At 34.2% G+C, this 14,222-nt stretch overlaps 1 protein-coding gene across 7 annotated transcripts in view; it reads left to right on the top strand.

Annotated features, from left to right (window-relative positions):
* ERBIN (erbb2 interacting protein) overlaps positions 1-14,222 on the top strand; it is a 121,471-nt gene that overhangs the window by 61,791 nt on the left and 45,458 nt on the right. For all 7 annotated transcript variants that reach the window (XM_045848276.1, XM_045848277.1, XM_045848278.1 and 4 more), the window contains 4 exons: positions 5,596-5,674; positions 7,388-7,477; positions 9,200-9,256; positions 12,896-12,959. In XM_045848276.1, coding sequence (XP_045704232.1) covers positions 5,596-5,674; positions 7,388-7,477; positions 9,200-9,256; positions 12,896-12,959 — 290 coding nt within the window. The remainder of the gene's footprint in view (positions 1-5,595; positions 5,675-7,387; positions 7,478-9,199; positions 9,257-12,895; positions 12,960-14,222) is intronic.

The raw sequence follows: 14,222 nt of genomic DNA, 5'->3' as shown, positions 1-14,222 counted from the left end.
CCTCCTCTCACCTCTATGCCAGACCCTTCAGTTTCTCTTAGTGTGCCATAGGTGCTTTTCAAGCCTGCCATTCTGGTGCTGGAGCCCAGAGGGAGTGAGTCTGAGTTGGTGAGTCCGTGTGTGGGTTCTTTAATAGGAGCTACTTGGGTCTCCAGAAAGTTCTTCCACTGACTCAATCCCTGCTGATTTTTGCAGCCAGAAGTTGTGGAGACTTATCTTTCTGGCACTGGAACCCGGGGCGGGGGGATTGGTGTAGGGCTGGGACTCCTTGCTCCCGAAATATCCCTCCCAAATTTTTATCCACCACATCTGGGTGAGGGACCAGCCTATTCTGTGTCTGTACGCCTCCTACCATTGTGGGTGGATGTGGTTTCTTAAATTTCATAGTTATCAGGCTGCTCTTCAGCTCGATTTCTGATGGTTCGGAGTGGTGGTGGTTCTTATATTTAGTTGTAATTTTGGTGTAGTTGTACAAAAAAGGTGGGCCATGTCTGCCTATAATGCCATCTTTACTGGAAATCTTGCCAAGACTAAATAGAGACTGTTTAAAGTGAATTTTTGAGAGTCCTGCTGGGATGACATAGATGGTTCTGCAGTAGATCTGACCTCTCACCAGGCTAGCCCAGGCACTGCAGGCGTGTTCTCTCACGACAATGCAGAGAACCTGAGAACAGTGGGAATTAGCCAGGGCCTTTTTTGAACACTTGATTTCATCAACTTTACTGAAGTGTCATTGGCTACAGCAGAACATATGGTTGAGCTCAGATTTAGATTAGTGAAATTATACTTCCCATTTAAAAAAACTTCTGTATTGAATTTATTGGGGTTACATTGGTTAATAAAATTGTATTGATTTAAAGTGTAATACTTCACATTTTGATGGAAGAGGCTGGAACATCAAATTGCAGAGTTGAATGGGGAATGAGGCCATTAATGTGATCAATCTATCGCACGCATGTAGAAAATGACAGAAACTGCGCGGTATGACCGATACAGAGGAAAAGCTTAAAGGTGTGACAGAAACATAACCATGTGAGAATTTGCAGTATGACAGAGGTACCTCTACAAATCAATGGAATAATGAAAACAGATTTTATAAATATTGGTGCAATGAATTTACACAGGAAAAATTCTCTTTAAAAGTAGAGATTTCACAGTATATACTAAAATAAATTGCAAATGCATTAAGGACAGTAATATAATACAGAAAATTACAATTACACAGTAGAGGACTTAGTGTAGAAAAGATTTTTTATTTAACATAAAATCACAGCAGTAAAGGATAAAATTTTCACATGACAAAATATATAAATATAAATAATAGATTACAGGCTATGGGAAAACACTTGATATTCTAGTAGTTCTAAAGAATGCTTACAGGTAATTAAAGATAGTTCAATGGAAACTACAGTGAACAGGGAGTTCAAAGTAAAAGAAATGAAAATGATCAGTAAACACATAAAAATGTATTCAGTATCACTGGGAAATATCTAGTTTTAATTTATATTTCTCATGAGGTTCAATCCCTTATATTAGCAGAAAGTGAATACAATGTCAAATGTCAACAAGGATATGTATAAATAGATATTTTATGAAAATTGGTATTGCTATTGTAGAGAGAAATTTGGAACTCTTTAGTGATGATAACTATATGCCATATCCTGTTCTTATCATGAACAAGAAAGGCAGATTTCCCCTCAACGGTCATGTGTAGTTAGCAGTGACTGGTACACTTCTAAATGTAGGTAAATATACATCAGCCTGTGTGACATTGTCCCACACAGTACTGCATTGTGTTCACATTTTAAAATTTTGTCGTCATCCCCACCCTCCTTCCTGCTCCTATGTTTCAGATGGCCTGGTTTCTCTTGCTATGTCTCCTGGCTTGCTGAACTTTCTCCTACAGTGTCTAATCTTATTTTAATGCTATCCTGTGGATTTCTCGTTCAGATATTTTTCATTTGTAAAGTTTACATTATTTTTTATATTTAACCTTTTATTATTTTGTTCACTTTTTCCTTTTAAGAACAATAGCTATTTTTTTAGGTTTTTAAACTCATTAAATTTATTGCGGTGACAATGATTAATACAGTAAGATTATATAGGTTCCAAGTGTACATTTCTGTGATACATGATCTGTCTACTGCATTGTGTGCCTACACCCAAAGTCAAATTATACTCCATCACCATATATTTGACCCTCTTTATCCCTTACTGCCCCTTTATCTTCCTTCCTTCCTTCTGGAAACCACCATACTGTTGTCTGTGACTGTCTATGACTTTTTGTTTGTTTTTCTTAATTTGTTCACTTGTTGCTTTCCGTTTTATATCCCACATATGAGTAAAATCACATATGGTTCTTAACTTTTCCTGCCTGACTTACTTCGCTTGGCATCATGAATTCTGAGTTCCATCTATGTTGTCACAAATGGTAATGTTTCATCTTTTCTTATGGCTGAGTAGTATTCCATTGTGTATATGCGCCCCATCTTCTTTATCCAGTCATCTATTGAAGAACACACTGGTTGTTTCCATGTCTTGGTCACTTGTGAATAATGCTGCAGTGAATCTAGGGGTATATGCAATAGCTATTTCAAAGTCCTTTGCTGTTAGTAATCTTATCTCTTTTTAGTGATTGAACAGTGGTGGTCTTTTATAGTGGAATATTTCAAGCATTTACAAATGTAGAGAGAAGAATGTAATAAACCTGATGTGTATATATCAACCAGCTTCAACATTTAGTAGTTTTATCTATATCTCCTACTTTACCACCTCTGATTATTTTAAAGCAAATCACAGGCAACCTTTCATATAAGTATTTCAAGATGAAAACACTCTACTGTTAATCACACTTAAGAAAGAGCAATAGAGCCCTGGCTGGTGTAGCTCAGTGGATTGAACTCAGGCTGTGAACCAACGGGTCACCAGTTCGATTCCCAGTCTAGGGCACATGCCTGGGTTGCGGGCCAGGTCCCCAGTGGGGGTGACATGAGAGGCAACCACACATTGATGTTTCTCTCCCTCTCTTTCTCCCTCCTTTCCTCTCTCTCTAAAAACGTAAATAAAATCTTTTTTTTAAGAGTAATAGCTAACAATAATTAGTTTATATCACTAGATGTCCATCAATATTTGTATTTCCTGATTTGAAGATTTAGATGAACTTCGTAAGTAAACAGCAAAAGTAAAACTTAACTAAAACTGAAATGGAAAAAATGAATTATCACAAAACAGAGAAATTGGAATTTGTAATAACAACAATAGTAAAATCTTTTCTTAAGGAATTGTTGAGACCAGATTTTTAAAATTGGAATGTTTACTGAGATAATTACAGATTCACATGTAGTTTTAAGGAAACATACAGAGTGATCCTATGTTCTCCTTACCTAGTTTCTCCCAGTGGTAACATTTTGCAATATTATTGAACAACATAGGATATTAACATTGATACAGTCTCTCAGTCTTAATTCAGATTTCCCTAGTTTAAGTGTGTAGTAGGAGGAAGAGAAGGAGGAGGTTTGGATATTTACCACAGCCAGGTCCCGTGGGTCTCCTTTTATCTGGTTAGTTCTTTAGTTCCTTTGTCTTTTGACCTTGGCAGTTTTGAAGATTACTGGCCAGTTAGCATTTCCCTTATTTGGATTTCTTTGATGGCTGCTTATGATTAAATTCAAGTTGTTTGTTTCTGGCAAAAATGTGACACTAATGATGTTGCATACCTCTTTGATGTGTCTCAGATTAGGTGCCTCATGATGTTGTTAACTGGTGATGCTAACTTTGAAGCAAATTAAGATGGTGCCTGTGAGATTTCTTTACTGTAGCGTTACTTAATGTTCTGTGTCTCAACATACCTTTTCCAACTAATTTTAGCATCCATTGATGAGTTTTGACTGATGAGTTTTGAACAGTTATTAGTGTATTTGCTGGTGGTGATTTTGCATTTTTTATTTTTCATCACCTGAAATTCCATACTTGGCACTGTAGTAAACTTGCTTACTTAGAATTATATGGTGATGAAATTGAAAGAGGCTTTTAAATGATCTTTTGGGGTCAAGCCTGTTGAATAATCATACTGTGTTACTGGAGCAATAGGACTGATTTTTGGAACATTTAAAAGGTTGTTAATTGGCATTCCGTTATTCTTTATTGAATTTATGGGGGTGACATTGGTTCACAAAATCATATAAGTTTCAACTATACAACAACAAAACATCATGTGCACATGTTATGCATGCATTGCCCCAAACAAAGTGTCTTTTTTCCCCAGTTCCACCCCTTGCTTGCCTCTTGGCTATATCACCATGTTGTCTGGGTCCACCTGCTACACGTATGTCTCTCTCTCTCTCTCTTTTTTTTTTTTTTTTGCTTGTTTGTTTAATCCCTTCACCTTCTTTCATCCAGCCCCTCAGACTCCCTCCCCTCTGACAGCTGTCATTCTGTTCCATGTTTCCATACCTCTTAGTATTTTGTTCCAGTTTATCATTAGATTGCACATAAAAGTGAGATCATATGATACGATACTTGTCTTTCTTTGATTGGCTTATTTCACTTAGCTTGATAATCTGCAGCCCCATTCATGCTGTCACAAAAGGGAAGATTTCTTTTTTCTTTTTTAACAACCAAGTAGCATTACATTGTGTAAATGTTCCACAGCTATTTTATTCACTTACCTATTGATGGAAACTTGGGCTATTTCCAGCTCTTGGGGCTATTGTAAATAACACTGAAGTGAACATAGAGGTGCATATATGCTTTCGAATTATCGTCTTGGCTTTCTTCAGATATATTCCTAGAAGTGGGGTCACTGGGTCTAAAGGCAGTTCTGTTTTTAATTTTTTGGAGGAAACACTGTATTGTTTTCCACAGTAGCTGCACCAGACCGCATTCCCACTAACAGTGCACAAGGGTTCCCCTTTCTCCACATCCTCTATTAATTGGCATTCAGTTAGTCTAGATTACAACAGTGCTACTTAAAGTTGGTCTATGGATTGTTGCTTGTTCATATAAAGCATTCTTACAATATTTTTGCAGAGACAAATTGTGGAAGTAAACCTTTACTGTAATTTGATTTGTAAACTCTTTTCTGGTGTTTAACAAAAATATAGCTCTGTAACTGCCTTCAGGCATACTCACTGGTGTATCTAATGTAGATTTTCTACCTCTGTCTTCAGCTTTGCTTTCAGCTTTGTTATTTTATATATATTAGGGGTCAGCTCAATGTGGAGCCCAGCATAAAAAAGTAATGCCTCTTTTTATGTGAGAAAAACAGAAAGAACACTGTGTTCTACATTTTATGTCCTTACCTTCACACAGAGAAGGCACTAATTTTCAGAAGAGCTAAGAGAAGGAAAGGAATGTAAAACTAATCAAGATAATTAGCAGTTATAAAAAGGCAAGTGAACAAAAGATGCAAGAGAAAAGAGAAATTGTGGAGGTGGTTCTGTTTCCTTTAAGTTGGTGTTGTCAGCTTATCTAGATCCTGCTTAGTTTGGTAAATTTCCAATCAGCAAGGTATACATTAATTATTACTATTATTATTTTGTCTCATGTAATAGATTATTTTAATTTGATCATTAATTGTTTGTTTATTTTTTTTAGGAATACAGGAGTTTCCAGAGAATATAAAAAATTGTAAAGTTTTAACAATTGTGGAGGCCAGTGTAAACCCTATCTCCAAGTAAGTTCTCTGTTGTCTTATAAGTTACTTTTGGGAAAAACTATGAAACTATGAATAGTAATAGAATATTACAACTATGAATTAGTAATACAATATTACTTTTTATATTTTCGTGAACATTTATTAATGTTAAATCTATATAAAATTGTTTTAGATTAAAATGGAATCTTTAAAATAATCTTTCTAACTCCATATTTTGCAGAGGTAAATTTGACATCCAAACATAATAAAAGTGTTTTGCTCCAGATTGCACTGATAGATAATTTCAGAAATGAGTCTAGAATTCAGGTCTCCTCACTCATTGTTATCGACACAATATAAGAATGTCTTTACCTGCAAATCAAATGTGTTGCACACACAAACTTTTGAAAATAGTAGGATGAATAGTCAAGAAGGGGAAAACAAGAGAAAAAGGAAAAGCCATCTGGTTGGTTCAGGGTGTTCAGTCTTTTGGCATCTCTGGTCCACACTGAAAGAGGAGGAGTTGTCTTGGGTCACATATTAAATACAGAAACAAATGAAAACTGATGAGCAAAAAAAAAGGTTTTAAGTAAATTTATGATTTTTTGTTGAACTGCGTTCATAGCCATCCTGGGCCATAGGTTGGACACCCCGGTGTCATATACCTGTGGTTATATATACTCTTTTATATGGTAATGGCTATAGACAGAACATTTTCCTGGTACCAAAGCTGTAAATTTTGCAAAAATGGAATGGTGAAGCAAAAGATGAATAGAGTGAAACATAGGTTAGTATAGCTAAGTTGGAAGTTAAAACCTCCTTTCATGTACTATAATACTGTATTTAATTTTTTTTTCTAAACATACCATTTCTTCTCCACTTGCTGTGGAAGATGGAGGAATATGACATAGGGGATAAAGAGGAGTCAAAGACAGATTTAACTTACTGCAAGAAAGTTCTGTACTAGATAAAATCCAGGACAAACATGTAAAGATTATGTTTTATCAGAGGGAATAAAAATAAAGCTAATACATGTAGGTTCTTATGTGGCCTTAAAATGTCACTTGGCTTTTTATATTCTTTCTTTGTGCTTTATTATAAAATTATACAATCTTTATTTGATTATTTAGGTGATGGATGTTGAAACTGAAAGTAATCTTAACCAGTAATTCTAAAATGGGGATGATTTTGCCTTTGAGGTTTACTTAGTAAATTGTGGAGACATTTTTGGTTTTCACAGCCTGTGTTTTTGGGCAGTGCCACTCTACTGGCTCCTAGTGGGTAGAGGCCAGGGTTGCTGTTAACTGTCCACCAATGCAGAAGACAGACTTCTCACAACAAAGAATTCTCCAGCCCCAAAAGTCAATACTGTCAAAGTTTAGAGTTCCTTATCTAGTCTTTTGGATTGATGTTAGCTAAGGATAAATTTAAGAATGCCTGCACTTGTCATATTATGTCCTAAATACATTTCTGTATATTGTGGCTCATTCATAGTTGACAGTTTTATGCAGATTTTATCTTGAGACAGATACTGCATCACTACCTTTTTATAAAGAGATAAAGATACTAACATTGAAACAGGTAACTTACTTATTATAAGTGGCAAACTTCAATTTGAGGATCATTCATAAAAGTAAGGAGGTAACTATTATCTCTTAAGAACATGTGCTGGTTAAACAGATTCTTAGAATTTAATGAGAGACTAAAATTGTGTATGTGAATTTAATTTAAATTCTGGTGTATTTTATATAGGCTTCCTGATGGATTTTCTCAGCTGTTGAACCTAACCCAGCTATATCTGAATGATGCTTTTCTTGAGTTTTTGCCAGCTAATTTTGGCAGGTAAATTATAGTTTCTTCTAAAACCTTTTCTTTTTAGCTCCTGTAAAGTCTATAAAACTATAAAATGCTTTAGTACTTCTATTAATTACAGTTTTATAGGCTGTTCTTCTGTTACTATTTCCAAACATTGTGGTTTTTTGGTTTCTTCAGAACTTATTTTGACTTTGAATGTCTTTTTCTAACTAAAGAATAAATGTGAATGTTTAAAAGGAAAAAATAACAAATGAATTGGTTTTTAAAGTATGCAAAAAAATGGAGTTTAAATGGGGGTACTTTCTGTATATTTGAAATAAGTAATGCTTTATTTTTAGCACTTACTACATTTGAAAATGATCTATTTGTTTATCTGTCTTCTCCACTAGAATCAAAATTCTGGAGAAAAGAACATGTGTGTCTGGATTCTACCACATTGCCCCTCCGCCCCCATATCTGAATGTTTCTGTTTATGTTATAGTACCTAAGTACTTTTTTAAGTGAAAAGGTGAATCAAAAAATAAATCAATACTAGGTACCAAATTATTATAGTTTTTAATTAATTGTTAGAGAAACTGCTATCGAACTATGTTAGTTTTCCAGTCATCTTTTTGTCTGAAAATAAAGATAAACATCATGATTTCACTTACATGTGGAAGCTTAAAAAAACAAATACACAGAACACAGATTGACTGGTGGTTGCTGTGGGTATATGTGAGGTGTTTGGGGGGTAAATGGGCAAAGGTGTTAAAAGATACAATCCTCCAGTTATAAGTCATGGGATATTAATGTATAGCATGACAACTATATTAACATTTACCATATTGTATATTTGAAAATTGCAGAGAGTAGATCTTAAAAGTTCTTATGCCATGATAAATATCTGCGACTATGTGTGGTGAAGGATATTAAGTAGATTTACTGTGGTGACCACTTCACTATATATACAAATATCAAATCATTATGTTGTACACCTAACACTAGTATTACAATCTCAATTATTCATTAAAGAAAAAAAAGAATTCTGGGCATTATTGCAGCCCACTGATTATCTTGTGGGAGCTGCATCATCCATGTTTTATATATTTATATACATAAATATTTGTACATACACATGCATATATATAAAGCTTGTATACTTGTCAGATTCCTGTTCTGTATCTGGCATTTGGACCACTCTTTACTTTTATTGAACTATATCTGACACATAATGTTATAAATTTAACACATATACAACATGTTGATTTTATGCATTTATACAGTATAATATTATTGCTGTTGTAGCATTATTTAGCAACTCTGTACCACTGAATCTGCTCATTTTCCTCTAAATTTATTGGAAAGTGCGTCACTGCCAGAGGATTTCCATGTCTTCTTGTGCTCCTTTATCGTTTCCTTTTGGAGTTGAACTCTAGAGTTGAATTATTCTTAAATAGCTAATAATTTTGGCAGGTCTTTCCTCAGGCGTGAAGTGCTCTTCCAGGTTTGATATTTAGGGACAGTCATTTTGTGCTTTAAATATGTCTGGAAGTGTTTATTCTCCCCACACCCCAGTAATTCTGAGGAGCAGAAATAGTCTTTTCTTTCTTTGCATTAATTTGTATAACTATGTAATTTTTAATACAGTATTCTTCATGTTGTAATTACACGATAAATATTGATTGCTTTAAAACTTTAGAGTATGACACTTACTTAGTTACATTTTTTGTCTTTGTTATAGATGCTTGATTTGTTTTCTTCGTTTTGCAGGTTAACTAAACTCCAGATCTTAGAACTTAGAGAAAACCAGTTGAAAATGTTGCCAAAGTAAGTAAAGATGCTGTGTTTTCTTTTTTCTTTTTTTTTTTTTAATTTACCAACTTTTGTGGAACCCCATTCTTTTTTTTTTTTTAAGATTTTATTTATTTATTTTTAGGGAGGGAGGGAGGGAGAGAGAGAGGGAGAGAGGGAGAGGGAGAGAAACATCAATGTGCAGTTGCTGGGGGTTATGGCCTGCAACCCAGTAATGTACCCTGGCTGGGAATCGAACCTGGGACACTTTGGTTCCCAGCCCGCGCTCAATCCACTGAACTACGCCAGCCAGGGCTGTGTTTTCTAAAATTTAGTCTAGAATTTTTAATTCTTAAGTCCTTAGAGAAATGTTAACTTTTTAATATCTGAAATGTGAGTGTAAATTATTTTACAAGACTGACATTTGTTGTCATTATACTTAAATTAGTGGTATTCAGTATAAAAATTTTTTCATCTGTATTTGGTATTTAATAGTCATTTCAGTCTCTGGAATTCAGTCTTGTGTGACAAAAGTCAAAATAATAAGTATGTAAATCCCACTGGAGTCCCAGACAAAGGTCCCACCCAGTTTGTGTACTCGAGCTCTTACATAGTACTCATTAGAGAGATCCAAAGGGTCTTCATGTGAGGTCTGATAAATATAGTTCTAAGAGCTTGTCTGGTTTTGTAGTCTATTGAAAATTAGAAATGGCATGGTGGGCCCCTACTGGTAAGCTAACGTCAGGAAGAGATGGCAGTTCAAGAACAAACAAGATGAAACTAAAACAGATTTGCATACTCGGAATACACTGTGTAGCCCTGGCTGAGTAGCTCAGTTGGTTGGAGCGTCATTGTACACCAAAAGGTTGTTGGTTTGAATCCTGGTCAGGACACGTACCTAAGTTGCAGGTTCCACCCGTCGTTGGGGCGCATACAGGAGGCAGCTGATTGATACGTTTCTCACATGTCTTTCTTCAATAAACATATCTTCATAAGGATTTAAAAAAGTACACTGTGTAGTCTGTGTTCATTTACTGAAGAAATATGTTAAAACACCCTGAATTCATTTCTACATTTTTAGCACTTTAGGCATTGGCAAACTATAGTTGATGGTTAAATCTGGCCCACTGCCTACTTTTGTAATAAATAAAGTTTCATCGGAACCACATTTCATTCATTTATATATTGTCTGTGGCTGTTTTTTGCTCTACAGAGGTAGAGTGGAGTATTTGTGACAGAAACTATATGCAAAGACTAAACTATTTCCTATCTGGCCCTTTACAGAAAATTTTGATGACTCCTGTTACAATTTGTTTGTCAAGAGTTAACTGTCACCTCTTCAAAGAAGTATCTCCAGTTCCCTAGGAGTTAGTTCTGTTTACTCATCTTCTGTGGCATCTTGTTTATATCTGTTACAGCATTTACCACACTAGTCCAATTTTTTTTTATAATTTCACTCTCTTCTTACCTGACCCACATATATAACGTGCACACATACACTTGGATCTCCCCCTGCCCCCCCATGACTGTAATCTTTGAGGGCAAAGAGCAAAGTTGTTTTTTGTGTTTTTTTTTTTAATTTACTGATTTTTAGAGAGGGAGGAAAGGGGAGAGAAACGTCGATTTGTTGATTCACTAACTTATGCATTCAATGATTGATTCTTCTGTGTGGCTTGACTGGGGACCAAACCTGAAACTTTGGCATATTTGAACAATGCTGTAACTAACAGACCTACCAGGCCAGGACAAGTATATCTAGTTTTGATTCCCAAAAGATATTATATATTAGCTTAATAATTGTTCAGTGCAGGAATTATGACTGGAGTTATTAGTGATAGTTTATGAATATAAATTAAAGTGGGAATTATGATTTATATTTTTTCATTTTTTTATTGTTCAGTTACAGTTGTCCCATTTGGTATTGGCATTAATGACTTAACACAAAACTTGACTGCTTTCTAAGAGATTTGAATAATAAAGATGTAAATTGTTTATTGAAAAGGTCTACAGTTAATAATGTTGTATCTGATCATAAGGAATTCACTTATTTTAACTCCTTAACTTCAAGTTTGCAAATATAATTCTTTCCTGCTTTTTTTTTAAGACATGATTAAAACCTTTGAGTCTTCACAGACTATAAAATCACATGCATTTAAGCTGTGTAAGTGAACCTTTTTATGGTCAAAGATTAGAGCAGTGGGAAAGCTGTTGTAGGTATGTAGCTAAGTGAAATTTAATACCATCTTAATACTGGACCTCACAGTAGTAAGACATAAAGGATATGTATTTTCCTCCTAGGAATAGAGAAGATAAAAATGAGTTAAATACAAAAGAATTTTAGAAGTAGGAGGAAATTTGAGGGCTATTGTTTCTACTTTCTCCTTGGAGTGGAAAGGCAGATCTTAAATGAAAAGACTTGAGAATGAAATAAAAATGAAATTTTTGAAATGTAGGAATAGGACCAAAGTTGGCAGTATAAAGTATATAACAAGTTAAGATGGAGGTGCTTTTAGGACTTTACGCTGTATTTCTTCTTTTATTGCATATGTATGTCATTTACATTTTCCTGAATCAGTTTTAAAACATAACTTTTTAAGGATGAAGTTTTCTAATGCACTACTTTTCTTTTTCATACCCTCTTTTGTAACTTTCCCTTGTTGATATAGCATTTAATTGCCACATGTGAATTTTATGTTATCTAATCATTATAAGAATATTGAATTAAGAAAAATAAGATTGTGTTTCTTCTTTCAATCTCCCCCCGCCCCCCACAGCCCTCTTTACTTTTCTAAAATGTCCACCTGATACAGTATTATAGATGTAGGAGTTAAATACCATAGCATCTTTCTTGAGAAAGATCTTGAAAACACCTTTTGCTTTGCTATGAAGCAAACTAGAACTGACTTACAAGATTTCTGGACAAAGACAGATATGAGTAAGGGAAATAGAATTATAGCACCTCATAGTACCTGAGAAAAGACATTCAGTAAATCTAAGTTACATAAAACAGCTTAAGAAAAATTGGGTTTGTGAGATGAATTGGTTTTGTTAGAGTTGATAGAAAGGCATATTTAAAATGTAAGAGTTGGGGAAAATTAACTTTATCTAATGTTAGGTCCATAACATACTCACATTACAATGGAAATGTCTCTTTTTTCCCCCACTAAAAATCTAGAGAAACATTTGAGTTTTATTTTACTATTTCTAGTATGTTAAATTTCCAGAGATGATGGAATTACACATGCACATACTTTGTCTTTTATAGACTATTACTGTAACTTTTCTGTGTTTAGATACAGATACCATTGTGCTACAGCTGCCTACAGTAATCAGTACAGTAACATGACTTACAGGCTGTTGCCTAGGAGCAACAGGCTGTACTACATAGCTTAGGTGTGTACTAGGCTGAACTATCTCTGTTTGCATAAGAATACTCTATGATGTTCACGCAACAATGGAATAACCTAACAATGTGTTTCTTGGAACGTGTCCCCATTATTAAGTGAGGTATAACTGTATGATGATTTCTTTTCTTAGAAAATTATTTTTGTTTTGTCACCATGTAAAAGCCTATACAAGATACATTACATAAGAATGTTTTACACTATTAATTTGACAGCTTCCATTAATTGATGTTTTTGTATACTTAACTCTTTATTAATCCATTGTACACAGAACCATGAATAGACTGACCCAGCTGGAAAGATTGGATTTGGGAAGTAATGAATTCACAGAAGTGGTAAGTTCTCACCAGTCTCCCTGTCCATAGCCTTACATTTCTTCAAGAACTAAATGTGAAAATTAATGTATTCTCTGCATTTTTAAGTATAAAATTAGGGAAAGACATACATACATTTTTGAGAGACAAGATACGGAAATTCTTAACAGGGAAAGTTAACCAGGTAGAAACATTTGACAAGAGTAAGGATAAAATGTAAAATTAATGAGAAACCCATGGAAAAAGGTAACCAAAAGTTTTTAGGCATAGGGAGTAGAAAGTGAGAGATTATAAGGGAAAAACAGTGTTTCATCGTATTAGAATGCAACAGGAAAAGTACTGCTTCCTGATCAAAAATAACTTTCAGGGGTATTGCTTAGGAATTTATTTAATGATAAAACACTTTTCTATAATACTTTTATTTAGTAGTTAAAGGGAAAAACATTGAGTGGAAACAACTATTATTTTTGAGTTGGCAGTGAGATCTCTGGATTATGCTTTTGTTTTGTATGCACAGTGTGCTGTGATGCTGAATGAAAAAGGAAAGGAGTATGTAAGCAGTTTTTGGGCTTTAGTAATTTCTCCAAGAGGCTAAGCTAGATATATTTTTAAAGAAGAATGTATTAACCTGAGTATCATCATTAACATTTTTATAGTATGTTTTCAAGTTCATTTTTTTAATTGTGGTAAATTTCATATGATGGTCTTAAGAACCAGAATTTTTCAGTACTTTCAGCTGTGTGATTGTCCTGTGGGTAATGTATTGTACTTTTGTTCACTAAATGCAGTCAACTTTTCAGCTGGAGTCAGTGGAAGAGCATGGTTTTGAGTACCTTATATTTTATATAAAATACTTTTTCATATTCTTTATTATATTTTAATTTAAGGTGGTTTCTGCTTAGCTTTATTGTGTGTTGTGTGAGGCTTTACTACTTGTGAAAAAATACATATTCTGTGCTTCCTAAATTATCTAGCTATTGTATTCTCTCTCTATGTGTTCTGTTTGAAAATTCTTAATGTTAATTTTGAGAATCAGAACAGCACTGAAAATCAGTAGTGTCTGTACCATTTTAGTGTTTCAATATTACCCATTATAAGAACCATAGTATTAGAACTATAACAGGTAAAGCAGAAAAGGAAATTTCTTTTAATCCATGTTGTACCTAGAATTTTTATCTGTATTTATATGTTAAAAATCTGAATGACATGCACTTCATGTATTATTTGTGTTATTATGGTGATTAGACATGGTGGCACTCCATGCCATCACACTGTCATTGATTG

This window comes from Phyllostomus hastatus, unplaced genomic scaffold, assembly GCF_019186645.2.
Source record: "Phyllostomus hastatus isolate PE091 unplaced genomic scaffold, TTU_PhHast_1.1 phas_contig_58, whole genome shotgun sequence".
NCBI lineage: Eukaryota > Metazoa > Chordata > Mammalia > Chiroptera > Phyllostomidae > Phyllostomus > Phyllostomus hastatus.
The sequence above is the reverse complement of the archived record's forward strand: the minus strand, read 5'-3'. Positions and strand labels throughout refer to the sequence as shown.